Here is a 24,223-nt window from a genome sequence, read left to right as displayed (position 1 = left end):
CTCTTGTAAAGGTTATTAAGCTTCCTCCTTTCTTAAAACAGCAACGTCAGAATGCAAAGACAAGAGTAAGATTTGCAGCTACATATTTCTGTAACAAATGGTGTGCAGCTTCTTTTTTGACAGGGTGTGGAGGCATCCAAAAACCTTTTAGCAGAATGTGAAAGAGTGGCACTATCTACAACAATTAACAGCAGTCAGCATGGCACCTTGAAGCCAGTACTGCTGTGAATTCAGAAAAAATAAAATAACAGGATGTGGATTACAGGAATTTTTCAGCCTATTGATCCTGTACAAATGTCTTTTAGAAATAATAAAACCAATTGCTGCTTACCTAAAACAGTACAGATTGTAAAAGTCAACACAACAAGTTTCACTTCCTTTCAGGCTAGCCACCCATGACATACATGCCTTTATTCTGAGAATGAGGATGTTAAAAAGCTAGTTTCTGATAAAATCACATGCTGACTGTACTTTAGGTACACATGTGTGTGAATATTTCTATCAATACTTAAGTTCGTATTTGATTTTGTTGCTGAATGTAGTAAGGTTTTTTGACACACTTATAAGACAGACAGGAGAATTTCAAAAATAGATTCTTGTTCCTCACACCAACACTGAGCAGTCTCTACCAGGCTATTGTGAGATGTCAGTGAGTTTCACTTCTCTGCGATAAAGGCACAAAGCCACAGTATATAAATCAACAGCAGAGAAGCAGAGAAGACATTTGTTCACATGTGTAACAGACAGCAGGAGCCATTTTCAGCAAATACACCTCATCCTGCAGTAATTCAGGTATGCAACATTATATCACTAAACAAGGTTATTGTGAATGACATAGGCTTTTTTTAGAATTTATATATCATATTAAAATGTAAATTGTCTCAGTAGTTCTTTGAGTTTTGTGGTTACATTCATACTCAAATGTTTTACTTAGTATACTATAGGTGCTGCTTGTACCACAGGAGACCCAACAACATGTTTCTAAACCTAATAGTAGTGCTCATGCTACTCTCTTGCACATGTGGAGAAAATCCTGCAATACAAGTCACCCTGACAAACAAAGGACTTCAGTATGGTAAGGCAATGAGAGATGGTGTTATTCATTCAGTTGCTAAGCTTACCTAAGCACAGAATAAATGTTTTAGATTGTTTTAGAGCAGCACAAATCCTTTCATACTAGAAGTACAAAAGGAGAAGTACAAAACATTACTGTGTGATCAGTACATTAGACATTTTTCATTCACAACAACTTTGATTAAAACGTTATGCATGTGCTGTTCATACCAGGAAAACATGCAGGGGCAGACTGGATTCAGAAGAATTTGGAGCATATCACTCTCCCTGACATCAGTGGTGACATTGATATCAGCATCTTGGGCAGCATAGACTACACACTAACAGGGTTGGTTTACATTTGACATTGTTGTGTATTGAGGCATCTTTTTGGTTTCTAAGTAGTTCACATTCCAGTTTAAGATGACCTCTTCACACAGTTTTCTATTTAAAAGGAACAGGCTGTGTGTATGATTGGATTTTACAAATTTGAACTCCATTGTGAATAATCCTGTAGCTGTCCTGTTATATATTCTGAAAACCACTAGCACAGAATGCATACTGTAAATATGATTTATTTCATTAGACTTAAATACATTATTCAGATCTCTGTCACCCCACCTATTAACAAGTGTCTTTGCTCTACCACATGCTCTAGCATCAGAATAATAAAGTGTGACCTTCCAGAGCCATCTGTTGCATTCTATCCGGATGCCACAGGATTCAAGACATCCATGTTAGGCCTCAGTGTTGCACTAACTGGCGAGTGGATGACACACTATGGCATAATGTGAGTTCTCCTAATCTTCACCCTACTCCTTGATTATGGAGCCAGTAACTCTACAGCTCAGGGTTTATAGCAATCTCAAATTTTCCATTTAGGCAGAAGGCAAATCTTCAGAGCAACAGAGATAATCTGACCATCCTTGTGTGTGAAGTTACACACTCCAGTTGGAAATGTTGATAGAGAAATGTGCATCCAGACTTAGTGAGGAACTGATGGTAAAGTTCATGTTCAAGAGAGCCTTTGTGTTAATCTGGGGTCTGTTAGAGACGGAAGTGTCTGTTTAAAGGTGTCCTGTCAGTGTCTCCGGTGCTATGTTTTTTAACTTTGTTGTTTTTCTTGTGTGGATCCTCAGTGGTTTTGCTCTTACACAGAAATCCCCAGTTTACTTATGCTACATCATCCTCACTTTTTGATTTAATTTATCTACATTTTGCTCTTTAGGTTACAAAAAGATCATTTTTACTGTCATTTCACTATCCCCATAAAATGCAAATGATGTCATTAAAGTTAGTTAGCTAATTTCACCACAGCACACAACATCAATAAAAACAATTGGGTTGACTGGCACAAAATTTGTTGTGCACATTCACATGCCAAAAGAAAGAAATCAGTGGTTTTGGTGACTTCCTATTCTTTCACCTTGTGTTAGCAGGCCTCTTTTAGTATCTGAGTAAAACTAAATGTTGAAAGTGAAAGTAAAATCTAACCGATTGTATTGTTGGACCTAGACAGAGATCTGTAGTCTGCACTCCACTGAGTTGCTTTAACATGTATAACAACATTTAAATATGAAGTATAATTAAGGAATAAAGTGGCATGGTTCTGGCTATGAACTACAGAGGAAAACCTATATTTTAAGTGGTATTTTAATCTAATTTGTTACTCATTTACATGTATTATTTTGTCATAAGTGCCTAGAATTGTTAGTGATTGATGTGCCAGTAATGATAAATCTAACTGCTATTTGAATGTACTGTAAAAAAAAAAAAAAAAAAGGAAAGGAAATATAAAAACAGGTTTATAATGAGGTGTAATTTACAATTCATATTTGATAACATATAACTTGGACAAGTCACTGAGGTACAGTTAGTCAACTGATTTCATGTGAATGCACATATACACATACATTGCATAGGGTGTCTGTGGCTTTGGTGCCGTATGCTGCATAAACAACCAATATAATTTCCAACATGAACTGATTTGTTTGTTCTCTGAATTTTCAGACATGACGGGGGATCATTCGACATGGCTGTGTTTAGTGTGAGTGTGAACTCTGTAGTGGAGCTGGGCAAAGATGCTGACAGGCATCTGTCTGTCACCAGTGTCAGCTGTGATGCTCAGGTTGGAGGTGTGGACATGGAAATCCATGGTGGAGCCAGGTACAGTAAAACAGTGAGTGAGAGAGTGAGAGAGAGAGAGAGAGAGAGAGAGAGAGAGAGAGAGAGAGAGAGAGAGAGAGAGAGAGCGAGACAGAGAGGTGATACTGATGTCAAGATATAAGCCCTGCATTTTCACTTTTCAATAGTTGGATCATCCAGCTTTTTGTGAACCATTTCAAGGATCATATCAGCAGTGAAATAGAGACCAAAGTGAGTGTTGTTCTACATCTTTGCCATATGAATTGGTGGAGGCTTGGTCTTTCATCATCAGATAATGCTCAGATAAACCTAATGTAAAGATTTTAGTGGTGAACACAACAGGACTTTTGGTTTTGGTTGTTTTTTCCCCAGATTTGCCCTAGTGTGGAGGACATGATTGCAAAATTTGAGTACCACCTACAGGCCATGAACGGTATTGCAACACACTACACTTTGATAAAGACCCCAATTACAAACATAATGTACACATTGATACCAGTTATGTAGGCCAAAAGTTCATTTACTTTAGGCCAAAAGTACATCAACAGACAGGAATCTGAATTTCCAGATAGATAATTCAGTTTTCAAAATATTTCTACTCTATTCAGTTACCTTTGATGTGGATCAAGCTCTTACTCTTGACCTCTCACTCACTGACTTACCTGTCATTGATGTTTCAAGACTCAATCTGGGTCTCAAGGTAAGAATACACACTTGGAGGTAGTTTCATGTTCATCTGTTCGCATATTATGGAGGTCCTCTGACTTTCAGCCACATCAGGCTGTTCCTTCACCTCTCCTAGGTAGATCCAACATACTCTGGCATCCATACCATATCTCGTACACCTTATGAGTGCTTGTGAATATGACTAGGAGAAACAACAACAAAAATGTGGTCAGTGGGTGTAATTGATCATTTGCAACTCTTTTTTTAAAGGGAGAGTTCTACAGTATCAAAACTCATACGGACCCTCCATTTGAGGCCCAGCCTTTCACCATGCCTGAGCAGCAAGGCTACATGTTGTCAATGGGCCTGTCTGAATTCACTCTGAACTCTGCCTTATATGGATACTACTCAGATGGAGGGTTTCAGATCCTCATCAACGACAGCATGGTAAGTAGACCTGAAAGGATGCACACAGTAAATGGATGGAGAGAGGTCGAAAGCAGAATGAACAGCAAGATTATTTTAGTTTGATTTAAAGTTTTTCCCCCTTAACAATGTCTGTGGTTAAGATGTGTTATTTCATCATCTCAGATACCTCCAGGTTCTCCTGTGCACCTAAATACCAGCTTAATGGGACCCTTCATTCCTCAGGTGAGTTTATCCATGTGTTACCACGGTTACAATTGGCAACGTTGAAGACTTTTCTGAACACAGTGTATGAATGGCTTTAAGTCTGCATGCACCTAGTGTCACAGATCAGACATCTACACACTTGATGGTAAAGGTCAAGAAACAGTCCTGTAGCTCTTGCCTAAAAATGCTTGGTAGGAACAGGGCTGCAAGGTGACATTGTGGTTAACACTGCATCAACTTTAAACTTCATCACAACATCATCAGTGTTAAACATTATCTGGGTCAGGCTTGCCTCCTTCACACCACACATTTGAAAGTATCTCTTTAAATTCCCAAAGTCAAAAAACTCTTGACAGTCTCTTCAATTTCTTTACATCATGTTCTATTGGGTTTTCTTCTTTAAATATTTTTGCAAGAGCTCTGAGATACCCATAAGAAAAGAGGGAAAATGGAAATAATTCTTTTTGAAGGGACCACAATCTTGCTGCCACAACATGTGATTTACACGTTATATCAAGCACATAAAACAGGGCACATAATCAAAGGTTTTATCAACTGAAAAATGCAGGGCACTTTGTATCTTTACATTTAACTGACATTAAATATAAAATCATTATATTGTATTTATCATATCAAAATTCAATTTTTTCAATTTGCTGTAATGCCATAGTAGGTGAGAACACCCAACTTTGCTGCTCTACACAGCCTCTGGTCACATTTAGCTCATTATTTTGATTTCTCATAAAGAAATGCAACTGTTAGATTGAATCGTACAGACCTTGATTTTTGTTCTCTGTTGCATAAAAACCTGATAAACTTGTTGTACCAAGATATACAGTTTCTAATCCCTGGTACTAGTACTCCCTAGAACTCCCTAATAGTCCCTAGTAGAATACATATTTTTGATTCAAAAAGAATTACTGCTTCTAGATATGTTAAATTTTATACATCAAATACATCAAAGTTTAAGGCCTAAAAAATCTACCACACAAGGTCTTTAAAAGAATATAATGTTATTCAAAATCAACAGCATGAAGCAAAAGTCCTTAAAACAATCAAATATATGAATTTCAATATGAAAAGATCACAGCAAATCACAAGACAGCTATGTGCAAATGATGTCAATACATATAATCAGTTATGACATCTGGCAGTGGTGGAAGAAGTTTTCAGATCCTTCATTTAAGTATAAGCAATGTAAAAATATAATGAAAGTACTTAAGTAAAATGTGGTTAAGATATTAAAGTAAGAGTACTGGTTTAGTCTGTCTGATTATTATTTTATTATATGACATCATTAGATGATTAATATTTATGCATCAGTGTTACTTTTGTATCTGCTAGAGGTAACCACTTGACATAGTTTTATATACAGGAGCTGTTAACAAATCATAGACATTTGAAGTGTGACAGCAAACTGCACACTGACTTTTGTAATATGTCAAAAGCCAAAAAGGTTGGAAACCACTGGTTAAGCTTTAACAGTGTGTCATATTTTAAGCAATTGTTATAGCACCTATAGCAGACAGCACCTATGGACGGCCATGGACATCATCTGATTCTCTCAGCTATTGTTCACTAGTTTAAGCTCTACATAGACTGTTAACATTAGTGCAGGTTCATCACACTCTACATCACAATTTTAGGAGACACATTCCTCTTTACTTGCTATTCTTTAACTGACTTATTGATTCAATATTGGTACCATCATTCTCATTTGTCCAGGTCATAGTATCTCAAAGGAGTTTTAAATCGAAAGCAACTGGACTTGGTTATTTGTCTAGGAAGACATTTCACCTCTCATCCAAGAGGCTTCATCAGTTCCTTCTCGCACCTGACCAGGCTGGGACTGGTCCAACTATCTGGTGTGGAGACCCAGGTATTTAACCTCAGGGAGGGGCTTTCACAAGGCTGATGATGTCATTGGTTCCCTTTGTGCTCCATGTGCCAACGACAGTCGTTAGAGTGACTGTCTTGGTGGAGAGTTGGTTTCGACTTCGTTAGAGCCCTATTGTGTTGTAACGACAGTTGTTGGAGTCACATGCCACTTGTGAACAAGTGAGGTTAAATTGTTGAATTTCCTGGGAAGGGATGAAAGGGCAGCATTGTAAATTGGAGATAGGTGGTGTCTGAGTCCTCCTCCCCTGTTGAGGGATGGTTTCTCTACTTTTACAGAGATGGCTTCTTTCACTCCTCTTTCGAACCACCTGTCCAGGATGTGAACCTTGCTGTCCTCAAAGGAGTGGGCTTTCTCCTTAAGATGTAAGTGGACAGCAGAGTCCAAGCCTGAGGAGTTAGCTCTCCTGTGTTGGGCCATGCGTTTATGCAGTGGTTGTTTCGTTTCTCCAATGTAGAGGTCTTTGCATTCCTCATTGCATTGGACTGCATACACCAGGTTGCTTTTTTGGGTGTGTGGTGTTCTGTCCTTGGGGTGTACCAGTCTCTGTCTGAGTGTGTTGCTGGGTTTGAAATACACAGGGATACGGTGTTTGTTGAAGATCCTCCTGAGTTTTTCCCGATATCCCAGACACATATGGGATGACTATGTTGTTTCTCTTGTTTGGTTTTTCTTTCTCAACCATATTGCTACTTTTCTTTCTGGAAGCAGAAGCAGTTTTCACAAAGGTCCAGTTAGGGTAACCACAAGTTGTGAGGACCAGTCCCAGCCTGGTCAGGTGCGAGAAGGAACTGATGAAGCCTCTTGGATGAGAGGTGAAACGTCTTCCTAGACAAATAACCAAGTCCAGTTGCTTTCGATTTAAAACTCCTTTGAGACACAGAACACACAGTTTTTCACATCAAGGCTAAGTCTCAATCTTAAGAATTTGTTTGTTGGGTAAATCTCATTTAGGATTATGAAGGTCACCTCTTTCACTTTAGGTGAGAGAGGAAGTGAAATATATCTTCTCCTTATTACCTTAGCCTCCTGAATCTCAGCATTCTTTTAACAGAATGTTTCGAATAACTTTGTTTGTACATTTACTTTCACAAAAGTCAATTCCTGCAATGCAGAGCTGTCTCACTCCAGGAGAGATCTTAGAGTACAAGATGTCTTCTTTAACCATCAATCTCAAAGAGACTGGTATGGCTTAAATCATTCTAATATAGGTTTTAACAGAACTTTGAGTTGGAATTTCTCACAGAACATCTTATGCTGTAACAGATTTCCACTGTCATCCAGAAAATGAGCTACAGCCCAGCCCTTTAGATTTCCAACCATTAAAATACACTGACTTTTTACAAAGTAGAATATATCTGTTGTTTTTTAAATTTCCAATAGAAAAAGGCTTGCCGATTGAAAACAGAAAGTTTGACTGGTAATGAGCTACATTCAAAGTCACAACATAGTAGGTAGTCTATTCCACCCATTTTTGGAAGTTATGTACTTATAGTGTCCCAAATGTTTCTAGCAATTCCCAAACCAGAGAAATAGTGACTTTAATCTTGTTAACGCTCCGTTTAATTTTGTCACCTGTCAATAATGTCAAATCCCCTATGTGCATGCATCAGGGCCCAGTTCCTTTGAATGTTTTCCAATAAAGATTTAATAAAGATATCAAAATCCTAAATAAAACAATTAGAAATATGTTTGGTTACATTTCTTACACTAGTGTATCATATAGAAACCTAAATTTCACAACTCCATTCAAAATGTACTATTCAAATGCTACGAACTAAATATTAAATATTTTCCATAACCTCCAAAGCAAAATAAATCAATTTTAAAATTATAAATGGAGTGTATCCTGTTACGACAGCATTTTGGAATTGAAACTAATAATTGTGTATTCTGTGATGACATGAAACTACTGAGCATTTATTTTTCAAGTGTATATTTTCTGAAGCGTTATGGCTTGATATATAAATGACTGGTTATGACCCGAGTTTTTTCAACTTGAAAACTTTTCTCAAAAGGACATCATAATGGACTTCTCGTGGACAATAAAGAAAACAACCTTCTGGTTAATATCATCCCCATCCTTGGGAAATTTTATATACACAAATCAAAGAATATGAAACCTAAATTCTGTGTGTTTCATAATGAGTTTCTTCTTACATAAAAGCCCTGAGAGTCATGAAAAAGAAGAAGGCTGGATGAAAAATTTTAGTCATCAGATGTCTGGATTTAAGTTATCATGGAAAACAGCCAGGCAAATGTCAGCTCAGGTCCCATTCGCACATGGATGTCCATGCATCAACTCTGAGATGCTCTATGTCCTCCTAAGAGCAACAATGAATCATTGATTTTTAAAGAGAACTGCTTTATTTGTCATCTGGTTCATAAATGAGCAGTTAGTTAGATTCTAGCTAAGAGTCAAAGTGAGATCCTAAGCTAATGCTATGAAATTTTTAGATAATGGCAGAACATGTATGTTTTATTTGAGTTGCGCTGGTGTCTGAAGTTATAAAGACTAGCAGGATAATGTTTGTTTCTCTGGCAAGGTGCAGTCAAAATTTTGCCTATAAGTCTTCGTATTTTCTAATTACTACTGGAAAAAACATTATCAGATGTTAAGTTTTGCTTAGAACTGTGCATTTATATCCATTAGCACAGAAACATGACAGCTATAAATCAATATACTGGCACTTTGACTAAGTTATGTCTACAGTAGAATAGAATAACTTTGACAACACGAAAAAACCCAACTATTTTTCAACAGTTTTCTCAAAACAAATATCAGTGGATGAACCTGAAGCTTTTATTTTACTAGTATCTTATTACCTCAGGCCACAATCAGAGCCACCACTGATGCTGAAGTAGCTATGGTCTGGCAGTCTCAGGAGTAGTCCTCACCCTGTAGCATATGGCATCCACATCACTTGAAATCAAGAAATGCTGAGAACAAACACTTTACAGTCTGACCTTGGATCGGGAAAGTTCATCCTGTTTCTTAGCAATGTATGCATCTTGTTTTTTCACTGTTCACAACCATGAAAAGAGATAAACAAGACAGGCATATGGCATAGCAGACAAATTAGCCTACATGTTACATGACAACTGGGTTGTAATTGGGTTACAATAGGTCTACAGTGCAGTATAATATCACAAACTGAGTGGAGTGAGTGAAAAGAGAGAACCTTTCCACTTTAATATGATCTCCAGCCTCATGACACTCACTTTGTTTTTGTTAAACAAGGGTACACTGCACTGAAATAGAAACTTGCCTTTTCAGTTGTTTTCCTGGTGCAAACACTTTGTAAAGATGGATGACGCATCTCCACCTCCTCCCACTGTACAAAAATGAAGCCAAAAATATCCTGGAAATTTTTTTTTAAAGATTTATTTTTTAAAGATATAAACAGTACAAAAACATTGTGCATATCAATGCATGAACAAACTGTTCATCAGAATAAGAAAATGTATACACAAACATTTTGTTTTACAACCAAAAGGAAAGAAAAGAAAAAATAAATAAAGAAAAATAGTTGATATTTAATATATTTAAGATGCACATTAAACAAAAATATTATAATGCAAGCAAACATTATATGTCTTAATTGCTTTTCTGTTTGTACTTCTGGAAATGTTGGATATACATATCTTTTAACTTCTATAATCAAAGTAGGAAAGAATGGTTTATTATTTGAAAACTTACATATATGGATGTAACATTTGGCAAACTTTGGGCATAATAAATTAATAATTATAATAATAATAAATTTGTGCCTCTGAGATGACACCACATACACTAGGCTATTCATAGTCACACAGGCGTTCAGCCTGGTATAGGGCTTCCTGGATACATAGCATACAGCATTTATTTTAAAATTCCTAATCTACTTCATTCCAACTTTGTGAAGTCTATTTAATTGAGTACTGTGATGTATTTATACATTTATCATGCATCAAATAGTCCATTTTTTTATCCTTCCTCCCTTCTCCAATTTCCCTGCTCCACTTTAATTGTCACATCACCAAAATATTCAATAATCAAATATTTACCATCAACTTTGTTTTCTATATCTGTAGCTTCCCAAGATGTTTCCAGGTCTGCTAATGGATCTACAGGTTTATGCCAGAGAGGTTCCAATGTTTTCCTTCCAGTCTGATGCTGTTAAACTGGGCTTCCAGGTCGCTGTCAAAGCCTTTGCCATCCAGCCAAATGGTACCCAGACCCCACTGTTCAAACTCAACGTTGTGAGTAACTTTTCTTTTCTGGTCTGTCGATATGCCCCAGAATTAATACATGCAAGTGTTTGTTGAAGTACATTCACATCTTGTAAAAAGCTGCAAAGTATGGTGCTATAGTGATAAATCAACCCTGAACGTGTGCTCATGGGAAATGTTGAGCACAGAAAAAGATTTTTCGCAACCACATTAATTATATTTTGTAGAGAAAGTATTATCACTCAACAATCATTTGATTTCCACAAAAACAAATCTGGACCAAGGGAATACATGATTCACTGGGATTTGTCAATTGATCAGTCACTACTATTTTGATTGGTGATAAATAGTCATTTATCTGGTAAAAATGTTAATGGTCTATGGTTAAATCTTCTCAAAAAAGGATTTTATTCTTTTCTCTGTTTTTCTCAATTCTCAAGTCTCAATTTGCACTCAGTGGGCATTTAGTACTATTTCTGATGTTTTGTAGACTAAACACATGGAAAAATAATTGACAAATTAGTTGAGATTACAATAACCATTGGTTACAGCTCCAGTTCAAATGTTTTATTCCTTCAGGACTCCGAATTCATCAGTAAAGTGTGGATTGCTGATGGAAGAATGAAAGGTTCAGTTTCAATGAACAAGTGAGCATCACCACATGTTAAGACACACACCTGAGCCCAAGTTCACAAACTAAAACACAAAGTAATGATGCTGTTTTCTTTCAGTTTTACACTGACGTTGGCAGGAAGTGAAGTGGGAACCTTTACGGTACATGACAAATGCTACATCACATTTTATGTTTATGTGTACACTAACTGAGGAGATCCAAACAACGACTCTTAACAATCACATGTTCGTCTTCGCAGACTGATGCTTTGGAAAGAATTGCGAAGCTGGGAATTAATTTGGCCTTGGCAAATATGAATCGTGAGTCTTTATATTTTTATTTATTTTTGTGTTCACCTCTGACTTTGTTTTCTAATTCCAGTCCTCTATTTAAACTCATCTTTCATCTTAAGCTTTCTCCTTACCCCACCATATCCTGCTTAACAAAGTATTATCCCATCTTCTATCTTCATCACAGTCAACTACAGCAACACATAAGCATATTTTCCTTTAGAATATGATCATAAAACACTGTACTAAAGCAAAATGTTCGGGGATAGCTAAACAAAAATGTAATGTATAACATGCACTATATCTTGTCCTTGAGTTGACTTGCACTTTGCTGTTTCAGAAAAACTGGGCAAAGGCTTTGATTTACCCAGAATGAAACAAGCACAGTTGGTCAACTCAGTTCTGAAGATGCAGGAGGTCAGTATTAATAAAAAGCCAAAAGAGACCCTACTTATAAAGCAAATTTTAACCAAGAGTAGAAACAGTCTTTGAGCTAACAATTGTCTTTGTTCCAAACAGGGGTTTATAGCCCTCTTTTCAGATGCTGAGGTGTTCCTAACAGACAGAGACTTCAACTGACAGACAAACGGGCCTATGTAACTCTGGTTCATCAAACATGAATGGTCTTCATCTCAGTTCAGATTACTAAACCAGTCAACAAATGAGATATTTTTGTCTGACATCACATGACAAAAGCACTGATGTGTTAAAGCCTAGGACCTGGACTGGTCCTGGACTACAAATTGTCAAGAAGCCTTGCTACACAGTACATAATGTTAAAATTCTAAATTCATTATTTACACATGTACAACCATCATTTCAAATCAACATTAATTAAGCCTATGGTTTAACTTCACGAATGCTTATGTTTGTATACAGCTGATCTGATTTTTTTCCTACATAATAAATAAAATTAAATATTCTAAAATGCTGTCTTATTGATTAAGAGCAAACTTACTTAAGGGCTTGGAATTCTTACCGTTATCTCAATTTTGCATCATTGAGTTCCAAAAGTACTCCCTATACAGAATGACCCATTTTAGAATGATATATATTGTTGAATTATAACTGGGGATGAATTATTATGTATGCATTACTTTAATGTTGCACCTGGTAAAGGTGTAGCTAAGTGTAACCACATTATATACTGGGAAGCTTAATCTATGATGATACATAATTTATTAGTTGATTATATTTTCTATTAACAGTGCTATAAAAGTACAATATTTGCCTCCAAAATGTAATGAAATCGAATTAAACATGTACAAGTACCTCAAAATACTTTACCTTCTATCACTGATTTCCATTATTACTGATAAAAAGGTAGGAGATTAGATTTTTCAAATCACTGTTTATAATTTCCTTTTTTTATGATAATGTTTTCCATTTTAGTAGACAAATTAGATAATGTATGTCCCTGCCACTCAGACTAGTTTCAAATTACATGTTTATCCAGAGTCATATAAAATATTAAACATTTGTGTGAAATTTTGTCATAATTGCTGTGTGAAAAAGTGTTTTGTGAGGTCACCTTGACCTCAGCCCTTGACCACCAAAGTCTAATTAGTTCGTCCTTGAGTCCAAGTGGACATTTGTGCCAAGTTCGAAGAAGTTCCTCTAAAGTGTTACTGAGACAAGGTTAGAACCTTTGACCTTTGACCACCAAACTCTAATCAGTTCATCCTTGAGTCCATTTGAATGCCAAATATTAATAAGTACTGTCAAGGCGTTACTGAGATATCGTGTCCATGAGAATGGGATGGATGGACGCACAACCCGAAAACAATATGCCCCTGCCTCTGCAAACAACACAAGCACACAAAATAATGGAGGGGATTGGGGTTTTACTTAACCAAAAAGTAATACTACATTGGGACTTCAGTTCAAACGCAGTTAATCTTTAATTTAAAACAACCTCCGACCCCCAGGAATACAATTATTTTTGATTCATCTATATTTTATGTGTACCCTCTTAATAACAAATTTACTGAAAATCTGTTCCCGTTAGGGATCAAGCAATGAGGCAACAAGAACACAGGAATTGTTGGTGAAAGTACACAGGTTTTTTATTTTTCCTTAAACAATAGAAAACAAAAATGTAAATCTAGGCCTATAAAAGAGGTTGACAAAAAATAGCTACGGTCAAGATATCAACAAAAGTTAGCTGAACGAACTGACCTAACATAATGAGACAAGGTAACATAAATAGTTGCTTGGCCAGATCAAATAACACATGAAGGGGTAAACAAAAAGGACACCAACTATAACTAAATACTAAGTAAAGGTAACTAAACCCAAAATCCACCCACCCTTGACACAACAGGAGATGGTTTGGCCCAATGAGTTGGCTACCACATTTAAGAGTGCTCACCAGGCCTCAGCAGGAAGGGACCTCCCAACAACCACGGTAACTCAAAACCTAGAGCAGGGTATATACAGAAATCCTGAATTTTAAATTTAATACCTTTTTAATACCTGCTCAATATCTTTTAAAACCAACACAACATTGAGTTGCAACTGTTTTAATTGGCAACTTTTCTAACTTTTACACTGATTTTGAGATTTATAAAACTACACGCTCTGGGCCAATACAACAGAATCTAAATAGGGAACATGGGTCAACAGAACAGATTTGGAGACTCAGTGATTTTGAACACTTCTTGAATAAAAAAATAAAAGATTATATAAAATGTTCAATAAAGGGATAAAAGTTCGAACAAACTGGCATTCACTACATGAACTGGTTATGAGTGTCACAATACTTTAATTGTGGCTCATGATACTATACCATCCAAATTATAGCAATAGCACTGACACTATTTGTGAACATCACTTCACAAGTTCAAAATCATTTGGACCCTAATTTGAGCCTATATCGGTAGGGGCTGGAGTCATGAATATGACTTACCTTTTTTGCTGGTTGTGGAGGACGACAAGGTGTGGTATTGGCCCCAGTTGGATTCCGGCATCCCTATGAAAACATACAATGGTACTGTATTAAATAAAATGACTTTCCATTGCAGGGCAAAGTTGTAGATAAAGTGATATTTTACACCTTGTAGAGTCTTGGTCAGTAAAGTGATAAATCAAACAGAGTTGATACCGAGTAGTTCCTCATTAATTCATCATTATATCATCAAATAAGTTCCTTCACAACCAATCAGAGACAGCAAGTTTCCAAACAAGTATATTAATTGTCATCACTAATTTATCAAAAAACCAACATGGATGTGATTACAAATATGAATACTTGTGTTGAAACTTGCCGTCTCTATTCGTTGTGAAGTAATTCATTGTGATATAATGACGAAGTAATGAGGAGCTACACTGTAACAACTCTGTTTGATGCATCACTTTGCTCACCAAAGCTATGCAAGCTGTAAAAAAAAAAAAAAAGAAAGAAAAAGTTCCCTTTAGTTTACAACATAGTTCTGTTCTAATGTGTTGTAAATTATCCTCAAAGAACATAATTCTAGTTTTGTCTAATTTGATACCAAGTACAGCTTGTTATGTCTTATTAGTGTACAGTGAAAAGTGCAAATAAGATTTGCATTTGTAAAAAGAAAAACTGAACGGAAAAATAAAAACTGAGCAACTGATATCAGTGGTGAGGTAACGCAAAGACACTGTGGAAGACGGTGCTTTTGCCAAATCTGTGAACAGATACAGAGCAGCAAACTGTAGAACTTGATGCTCAAAATTCCTACACAGTGTATGACCCTGAGGTTACAAGTACAATTTTGACTCCATCCTTACACTTTCAAAATGATTGGACAAAGACATTCCAATCACAAAGCAGATTCCACTCAGAGGGCAGGTGGTTCTGTTGCCTTCATCTGTCGCAGATCCTGAACGGTGTAGTAGATATTAAAGCCAGCACTGTCGTCCATCTTGAAAATCTACCACATCTTTCAGGATGTGCGATAGAGATGAAGATACCAGAACCACCTGCCCTCTAATTGGGCTCTGCTTTGTGATTGGACTGTCTTTGTCCAACCATTTTAAGGTGTAAGGATGGCGTCAAAAGTGTGCTTGTAAATTCAGTGTCACACACTGTGTAGGAACTTTGAACAGTTGTCTTCTTTGTATCTATACACAGACATTGACAAAAGCAGTTCTTCCACTGTGTCTTTGTGTTACCTCACCACTAATTTCATTTGGTCAGATTTTAAAATCACACGGTCTTTTTACAAATACAAATCTCCTCTACACAAGCACAATGTCTTCACATGTATATACTTGAGTTTCTCATACAGATTTTGCAGGTTTACAAAGATTGATTTAAAACTACATTTGGAATTATTTGTGAACATCACTTTATAAGCTCAAAATCCTTTTGATCCTAGTTTAGGTATAGGTATGTGATGGAGTCATGCCCATGATTTACCATTTTTTGCTGGTTGTGGGGCAACATAGAGGATGTGGTCCTGGCCTGAGGTGGGTTCTGGCATCTCTATGAAAACATGCAGTTATACGAAAATACATTTTCCATTGCAGGGCAAATCAAGACATTTTAGGCAGCTTTTCACAAAACAATATTGAGAAACATTTTTACTTTAAATAATTCATTTCACTTACCATTATAAACTCAGTCAAGTGCAAGTTATGAAGTTAGCTCCCATCAGTTTCAAAGGAGGTTACTGCACACAGCTCCCACTGCAGATACTGTTAACAGGAATCCTGGAAAGATTTTTAAAACCTTACATTACTTGGTTGGATTGGATTACCTTTCAGGGTATAGGCAGAGATGAAGGTAAAGGAACCACCTGCTCTCTGATTGGACTCTGCTTTGTGGGATTGTCGATGTCCAATCAGATTAAGTTTAAAAAAAAAAAAAAAAAAGAGTCAGAATGTGTACTTGTAATTTTTGAGCATAGGGGTGGGCGATCTGGCCAAAGGTCATATGTCAATCCTTCGAGCTTTATCACGATCTACATTGTTTCCACTGATTTTATTGTGAAAGTCCTAACCGGAAGTAACGACGTCTTTTTCCGCCGCTTTGACACCAACTCCAGATGTTGGCCAGCTAGCAACTCTTCCTTGCCAACAATGTTGTCTTACATGTACAAATTGTGCCACAACCAATCACATTTCTCGCTGAGCTCACATGGAGTATTCTTTTGGACAGCACAGTTATTTATGAGGTGTTTATATATATATATATAAATATATATAAGCGCTTTGATTTGAAAGTGAAGTAGCTGCTAACCAGCTGCCCCGCCTCCTGTGTGCCGCCTTTACCGCAAGTGTCTCATTGGCTGGTGACATTAGCTCTTGTTCTGCTCAGGTGAAGAATTTATATGTCTGTGAGCCAAATGCACCAGGCTGCAGAACAAGGGCCGCTATCGCCAGCTGCGGTTAGCAGGCTAGCTGTTTAACAGGTGACAGTGGGCAGGTTAGCAGCATTAACCTTGGAAATTAACCAGGGCTCTCTAAATATAGCAGCTTTAATGAAGGGATCTGTACGTTCATATTAAAAGTTGATCATATGCCAAAGTAAGATCACTCACCCCTAGTTTCACAGTTTTCTGTTCTGTATCTGCACAAAGATTTTAACAAAAGCACAACTTCTTTCACATTGTCTTTGCATCACCTCACCACTGGTATCTTCAACAATAATGTCACTTCTCAGAGATTCAGCAGCTACAGAAACTCTGTTCAATATATTCAGCGTTTCATTTGTGCCGAGTTACCCTCTTTGCAAACAAAACAATAAGCATCAATATTTCAGTTAATTCATTTTATGATGCAAATGACTCATCCTCCCAACCAAATCCGGATCTTACAGAATAAAGTGAAATCACTTACCTTCGGTGGTGGCGTGATGAAGAGGAGGAGATCCGCTGGAGGCCTGTTGACAGAGCAAAGCCTCAGTTTCTCTGCCTCATGTTTGTTTGTCGTTGGTATTTAAAGAAGAAGACGCGCGTTTTCTGCCCAATCACCGCATGAGGGCAGCGTATAAACAGCGCGGCTCTCTTCTGCTCTGTTTCTTCCTCGTCTCTTCCTGTTCCATCGACTTCCCCACTGTGACAAGTATCAGCGTGTTTTTGCGTGTTTGTTCCCCAGTTTATATTTCATACATTACTCATATCATTCTGGCAAAGACTCGACCGAGTCTAACGAGTTTTTTTCCCCGGTTTGTCTCATGGACACACGGGAAATATTAAAGCAGCAAACATTAAGGCCAGAAAAAACAGGAAGTGCCAGTAAAGGAAATGTTTAAAGTTCATAAACTTCAGCAAACCTCCATAAACTGCAGCGGTAAGTGAAGGTAGAAGCCCAACAACAGCTGTGCACAAAGTTTAACTTACTAGTTAATAATCACAACATTCATAAACATACAGTTCATTTGTTTGAAAGCAATTTTGAATAAATAAAAGGCTTAAATGTCACAAGTGATTCCTGGGCCCCAGGAACAGTTAAGTCTGTGTTTGAAAACACATCACTCTGTCCTAAAGCTGGAAATCAGAGAATCCTCTATAGACAACACAACGGCATTGACTTTGAAATGTTAGCAGCTGTGTGTTCCATCAAAATACTGATTAAAATCTGTAAGTGATAAATGAAAATGTGGAATGCAGGAAATGCATCAGTCTTTAATTGAATCAGTCACATTGAGAGCAAATGAACAAATACAGCAGAAAAACAGACTCTGAAACGATAGACTAAAAAAGTCAAGGTTTGTTCTCATCATCTACAGCTGAAATTAATTTGAGCCACTGGGGTGAAATGAGTTACCTTGCTAACCCTATAATCTACAGTAGCTGTGTTGTGTTCCTCCTAACAGGTCTCATTTGGCTTTTAAATTGGGTACAAAATTTGAAATTTGAATCTCATTTTGGGCCAAGAAATTATATAAACATTTTATGGCCTCACAGCGTCAGAGCCCCATTCATTGTTAAAGAGCAAACCGGGTTGACATCGAACATTAATGTTCTCTCTTTGGTTTCTAACTTCAGTGAAGTGCTGCATGTTCACAAATATTGACCAAACTGTTCTGAGGCACAGGAATAAGAAAAGTGAGTTCTGTCAAAGGGTTGGGTTCTCCTTTAAATGCACAATCCGGATTATGATTGTAGTGTCCAATCCATGATTATAGTGGTCTGTCCTCAAAGCATCTGGTGCAGAAAAATAACTAAATTATAAACATTAAGGTCATTACAAAAGCCTATAGAAGACTTCAATAGAATTATCATATAAACTTGAAACTGAAAAAAAATCCATGATAGAATTGAGATTTCTGACAGGACAAGCAGACGAGCAAAGCAGGACAAGCAGGTTCCATTTGAAGGTATTTAATCTTTTGCTTGCAGTCAGTCAGGTGTGACTGGTTACATGTCTACAAATCAAAGAAAGCGAACATACAGGTCAAATTCTATCACTTTATCTTGAATAAATCAACAAACAATTCAAAATCAAAATCAGTATATACATTATCGCTTTAAATATATAATCGTGGGAGAACAAACCAAGGAGATTAAATGTACCACTTAACAAAATACACATGACTTGAGGAAATATAATGAAATAAACTACTCACTCAACACACTCAGGAACAAAGGTGAGAGCAGCTCAGCTGAAGGACAAACAGAGAATGAGCTCAGGACACAGAACAAAGAAAACTCAAGACACCTGTGTGAGCTGCCCAGTTCGCTCACCTGTGCTCCTCAGCCCAGCAGTCATGTGACCCCACTTCCCACAGGATGCTTTAAGTACAATTTAAAAAGAAAATGCAGTACTCCATTTTTCATTTTCCTTTTCACATACTCATGTGTGTACTCATCTACAAACATATTAAAATGATGATTTTCAAAGACTTAACCTGCTCTGTAGTGACAGTATTTAAACATAATGAACAAACAGCGCCCTCAGGCCATTGCATTTACATTTACATGTCACTGCGCTCTTTAGGGGTCAAAATGAAAATGCACTCAAGTCCTCTCATTGAGGCAGATCATCAGTGAGGACGTCACTTCCTTGTCAATTGTAATTTTTCTGTCACTGGGGCAGTGGTTGTAGCTTGTTCCCGGTAAGGAAATGACCAGAGATGAGATTTAAAGATTTTTAAATGTATTACAATAAGTGATAAGATGCTGAGAGACAGTCTCATCTCATCAGTGAGGACGTCACTTCCTTGTCTCTTGTCACTTTGTCTGTCTGGGGCAGTGGCAGCAGCTTGTTTTACCGGTCTGTGTCTTATATCAATACAACTCAGTGGAAATTACCAGACATATGATTTAAAGAATTTATCTGTGGGCGTGAATCTCCATCAGCTGAGTCTGCTCCCTCTGCAGCTCCACCTTGATCCCTCACCTAAATGGACTCTTCTTCTCAGTCAGCAAGATCTTGAATTCATTTCAGATATAAAGCCTGTAAAATGATATGAGGTTGATGAGTATTTGATCACTTCCAGTGGTGATTGCACACACAGTACATTCAGAACAACAAATCTAAATTCATGAAGGTGAAATACCTTGTAAACATGTTTGTTGTCTCCATTTTCCTGAGAGTCACTCAGCAACAGTTTTTTGACTGATAAATCAAAGTTTAGGAGGATGTGCACACAATGAACACACTCGTGAACGCGCAGCGCCAGATCGGGAACGTTTTTGCTCGTTCTCGTTGCCCAAAGGCATGATGGGAGTGACACTACTGCGCAGTCTCTATGGGTCGCATAACGCGGAAGTAACCCGGAAGCCACAAACTTTTTCGGCGTATGCGCCAGGCGAGCAACTTCTATTGAACTGAACGGGCGCCATTTTTAGATCCGTTATCCAGGTCTAATAATACATCCATGTAGCGGACTTGATGATGTTTAACAGACTAATACAGGACCGGCCCGGGGCGTTAAACCACGGATTTAAAACGGCAACAGCAACACATTCAGTTTGAAGCTTTAGAGCCTAAAGTCACATTGGAATCAACATTTTAAAAAGTCATAACCAGGCAAAAATATTACGTTTAAATTGTCTTTTAGGCAATTTTAAGATATTGATGCTGCATGTGACAGATAACTACAACTCATTGGATAAAGTTATCACGTTTACTTTCTCTCATTGAGAAGCATATTTATACGGCATGTCTTCTTTAAAAAAAAACCCCAAAACAACCTAAACTGTGCAGTGCTGTAGTTAAGCTTTATGTCCCGTCATTGCTCTTTCTATTTTTCACTGTTCTGTTCCACAGATATTTGATTTGAAAATGAAAAATATATCAAAATTATTTTTATAAAGATTTAATTTAAATGATGAATGCCACTGAACATTTAGCTACTGTATACTGAGCACACACTGAGGACGTGGGGAGTTAGAGAGACGATGATGAGGACGTCCAGGACGGTTCTTCCCCTCAGGGACAGAGAGGGGGAGCAGGCTGCAGCAGCTCAGGCCACCGCTGCTGACCCAGAGGACGCTGCATCCAGGCCGGAGTCAGTTATAGTTTGAACCCGCTGACACAGTGAAGGTCATTCATCTATAAAATAATGAGGCGGTTGTTGTGAGCGGATGACAGGCTGGTGAACTGCAGTCAGGATGAGACACTGCTGCTCACACATCACAGAAACTATCACACAGAAGCTCAATGACTTAAATTAAAATACCTGAAGAAAACTGTTACGGAGGAAGTTATGAAAAATCATATCGGCGTCTTAGTGAATCCGGTTATGCGGCGAATATATCGATTAAAAACAATTACATTCCTGAAAAAAAGTGTAAGAAGTGACGAATAAATGCGACCAAAAATCAATGTATCTTGACGTGTGTAGAAGAAAACTCGCCTTTGTGCCGTTTATTCACTTTTCACACTAATTTGTTCTCGTCCTGATGACGCTAGCAGTAACCTAGCAACCATCCTCGTTCCCGAGACACAGCGTGACCGCGGATAGAGTGCACGTACACAGTGGTGACGTCACTCAGAGAAAAAAGACTCTACTGGGCTTTTTCTGAGCTTTGAAAAACTTTTACAAAGATTAAAGTCCCATGGCTTAAAAAGATTGGTATTTGGCTGTGTGCACAGCTGGAGGTGTCCTGTTAAAAGTTTTACAGGCCTCTCTTTTACTATTGCGGTCTATGGGAAAAATGCTTTTTGGGCCGCAGGGGGATTTTTCGCTGCAATACCACGAGTGGCCACTGGAAAAAATTGGCTGCAAGGCTGAGCGGCGGCGCCGTATCCAGGTCTTATGAAACATCCATGTTTTGAAGCCTCGAGCATGGATGTATTATAAGACCATGGCCTCGAGTTTGCAATTTGGCCGCCGCCATCTTGATTTTTTGAAACCAGAAGAAACCATATTTGCAGAAGAGGGTGGAGCTGAGGAGGAGTGGGGGTGGAGCTGACCTAAGAGCCGAGGTCACTATACACGCCCACCTACACCGGCGATCTGACGGACCGTGAGAGGCTGCTCCGTGTGAACCCGAAATCAGTCAAGCTAAACTTTAGTACTAAGTGAGAACTTACTGTTAATAGCTAACTACATGTATGTCCACATGTGGAAAATATCACATATAGGAATGTAATGTACACACAGATAATGAAATGTTATTGTCACTGAAGTTACCGTGTGCTAGCTTACTGTAGTGTAGCAGTAGTATAACATCTTGTGGTAAAACCATAGACTGTAAATGGTAAAACACTTTACTGATGTGTTTTAAAACTGGTTCTGTGAGTCAAAGGTTATTGCCTGACTTCATGAGTGTTAAGGATGACAGCGGGTTGTCGGTGTCGTTAAGTTTCAAAACGATAACGTAATTACAGTGAACTGTGCTGGAGACCGCCAGACCCAGCAGATCAGTGTTATTGATTAATGTTTATTCTCGCAGTGCAGTCGATCGTCATGTGACTGTGCGTTGATGTTAAGTGTGGTTCACTGTTTTTAGTTTGTTAATTTCATCGTTAAAAACGGGCATCAAAACATCTGTTGGAATGATTCTCTCTCTCTTTCAGAATAAGTAACATCACTATCTGCTTGGATTGATTATTGCATCTGCACCCACTCAATGCCACTGAAGTGAGTATTAGTTTCTATTATATTATTTATTGTAAAATAGGACAGCAGTTTTTACAACTAGCTGGAGGGAGTACTGTATTTTTAGATAACTGTGCGGAGTTAATCTAATAAGAGTGCTTCTTATTTTACCTTTTTCCTGCTAGAATATCATACATATCTCACTGTTACAGTGTTTCTTTCCATCTGGCCAAGGTCTGGATCACTGGGGACAACTACATCCATCGTGGAGCCCAAAGAGCTACAGAGACCACGGGGATCAACCTTGGTGATGATGGTGTCTCCATCCACTGGTTTGGCTGGGGAGGTCCGAAGTGGAAGCTGTCTAACACCTCTACTACTTGTTTCTAAAGATGAGGGATTGAACAATTTATTATGCAAACTTGTGACAGTTCACCTTTACCTTGAGCCACAAAAGTATTTTATTTTTATAAAAGTTACTGAATTTAGTAAAAACTTTTTACATACCTTTCCAGTATTGGTGATAGTTAATGATTTTGTTGAAATTGATGATTTTTAAAAGGTGCAATAAAAGTATTTATGAATCTCTTGGTCTAAGTTTGTTGATGGTTTTATGGTATAAATTTTGACAATCCTAGAACATTGACAATGAAAGTTCAAAAGCCAGATATTTTAGTTTGTGCTTTCCATGTGTTTTATGTACTTTATGTACTATGAATTATCAACTTCAATGACACTGAACACTCATTCACCAAACTGTACTGTTAAATTCATCACAAGGTGTATGGTAAATCTGGAAAACCCAGGCAATACTTCTGTAGTTCATAGAAAATGCTCCCAGTACACTTTAATCACAGTAGGTTTATTTAAGATTCCATAAACAAACCTACAATCACAAATTAGAAAAGCACATTAAACAAATTTCAATGACAGTAACAGCAGATATTAGTAAAACTAATGTACTTAAGCTGTACTTCACTATACAAAAGAAAAACCATAAAAGGACATAAAATATCAATTTCTTTACTGCTTACTTAACTTGACTTTTAAAATCTCACTGTCAAATCTTCAGTACACACCAAAGATTTTGTAAGGCTAATATTTCTGAAGTGGTAACAGCAGCACACATCTGTTACAGGAGTCACATTCTGCTCCTGGTTGCACATCTGGTTTGACAGTGCCAGCTGTTGTCCAGTGAAGATCCTTTAAATGTCAAATTGGGAAATACTTTCATTTGTGAAAGTGGTGGCTAGAGAAAGACTAGAGTAACACTTAGGACAAAGAATATTAAACTTCTACAGAACTGGTCTGTCTTTCCATCAGAGGCACCTGAACTGGAAGTGGTTTTCTAGCATCATCATCACCATCCATTTGAGAACTAAGGATGTTGTCCATGCAGCCTCCTTTCTCCACAGCCAGATGAATGGGAACAAATACTGTGCTCCATACATGAGGTCCTCCTTCTGTTGGCAGTGCTCCTTCAGCTTTCAGGGTGGATACCTTTCAAATCACAGTAAAAGACTTTAGTTCAGACATTGTAAAGTATTGCTGGGTGTGTGAAGGGACTGGTTCTGGATTATGGTCGATCAACTCAATGAGTTGCTGGTTTAAAACAATGACACAGAGGATCCAGTTCATCTCATTTATTGTTTAGCTGGTTGATTATTAACTGCGCAGCTCAACAATCAGGAATTGGGGAGGATGAGGATTAGGCAGCCAGCTCCTTTGTTCTCCAGGGCAGAAAGACCTGC

The 24,223-nt window shown here is 37.7% G+C and overlaps 1 protein-coding gene and 1 long non-coding RNA gene across 2 annotated transcripts; one reads left to right on the top strand and one right to left on the bottom strand.

Moving 5' to 3' along the window:
• The first annotated feature begins 52 nt into the window (after nucleotides 1-52).
• On the top strand, nucleotides 53-12,640 carry bpifcl (BPI fold containing family C, like). The gene is made up of 16 exons (XM_071475686.1): nucleotides 53-792; nucleotides 935-1,075; nucleotides 1,288-1,402; nucleotides 1,712-1,843; nucleotides 3,064-3,219; nucleotides 3,366-3,429; nucleotides 3,571-3,631; nucleotides 3,807-3,898; nucleotides 4,135-4,311; nucleotides 4,456-4,515; nucleotides 10,469-10,636; nucleotides 11,186-11,253; nucleotides 11,338-11,380; nucleotides 11,479-11,539; nucleotides 11,850-11,926; nucleotides 12,029-12,640. The coding sequence occupies exons 2-16, from the start codon at nucleotides 976-978 to the stop codon at nucleotides 12,086-12,088; spliced, it is 1,434 nt and encodes a 477-aa protein (XP_071331787.1). The 5' UTR covers nucleotides 53-792; nucleotides 935-975; the 3' UTR covers nucleotides 12,089-12,640.
• LOC139620314 (uncharacterized) lies at nucleotides 12,640-21,231 on the bottom strand. The gene is made up of 6 exons (XR_011690806.1): nucleotides 21,108-21,231; nucleotides 17,318-20,980; nucleotides 16,088-16,189; nucleotides 15,897-15,962; nucleotides 14,418-14,480; nucleotides 12,640-13,928 (listed from the first exon to the last, which is right to left on the bottom strand). It is a non-coding gene; the product is annotated as an uncharacterized lncRNA (long non-coding RNA).
• Nucleotides 21,232-24,223: the final 2,992 nt, after the last annotated feature.

This window comes from Trachinotus anak, unplaced genomic scaffold, assembly GCF_046630095.1.
Source record: "Trachinotus anak isolate AG129_WGS33_773 ecotype Australia unplaced genomic scaffold, CSIRO_AGI_Tana_v1 ptg000004l, whole genome shotgun sequence".
Classification (NCBI taxonomy): domain Eukaryota; kingdom Metazoa; phylum Chordata; class Actinopteri; order Carangiformes; family Carangidae; genus Trachinotus; species Trachinotus anak.
This window is presented reverse-complemented; position numbering and strand designations above follow the sequence as displayed.

What these genes read in the sequence shown, in the direction of transcription:
- bpifcl (XM_071475686.1), top strand. Translation starts at nt 976, where the DNA reads ATGTTTCTAAACCTAATAGTAGTGCTCATGCTACTCTCTTGCACATGT. An exon ending in ATAGACTACACACTAACAGG is followed by an intron (nt 1,403 to 1,711) that starts GTTGGTTTACAT and finishes CACATGCTCTAG; the next exon opens with CATCAGAATAATAAAGTGTG. An exon ending in TCCTCATCAACGACAGCATG is followed by an intron (nt 4,312 to 4,455) that starts GTAAGTAGACCT and finishes TCATCATCTCAG; the next exon opens with ATACCTCCAGGTTCTCCTGT.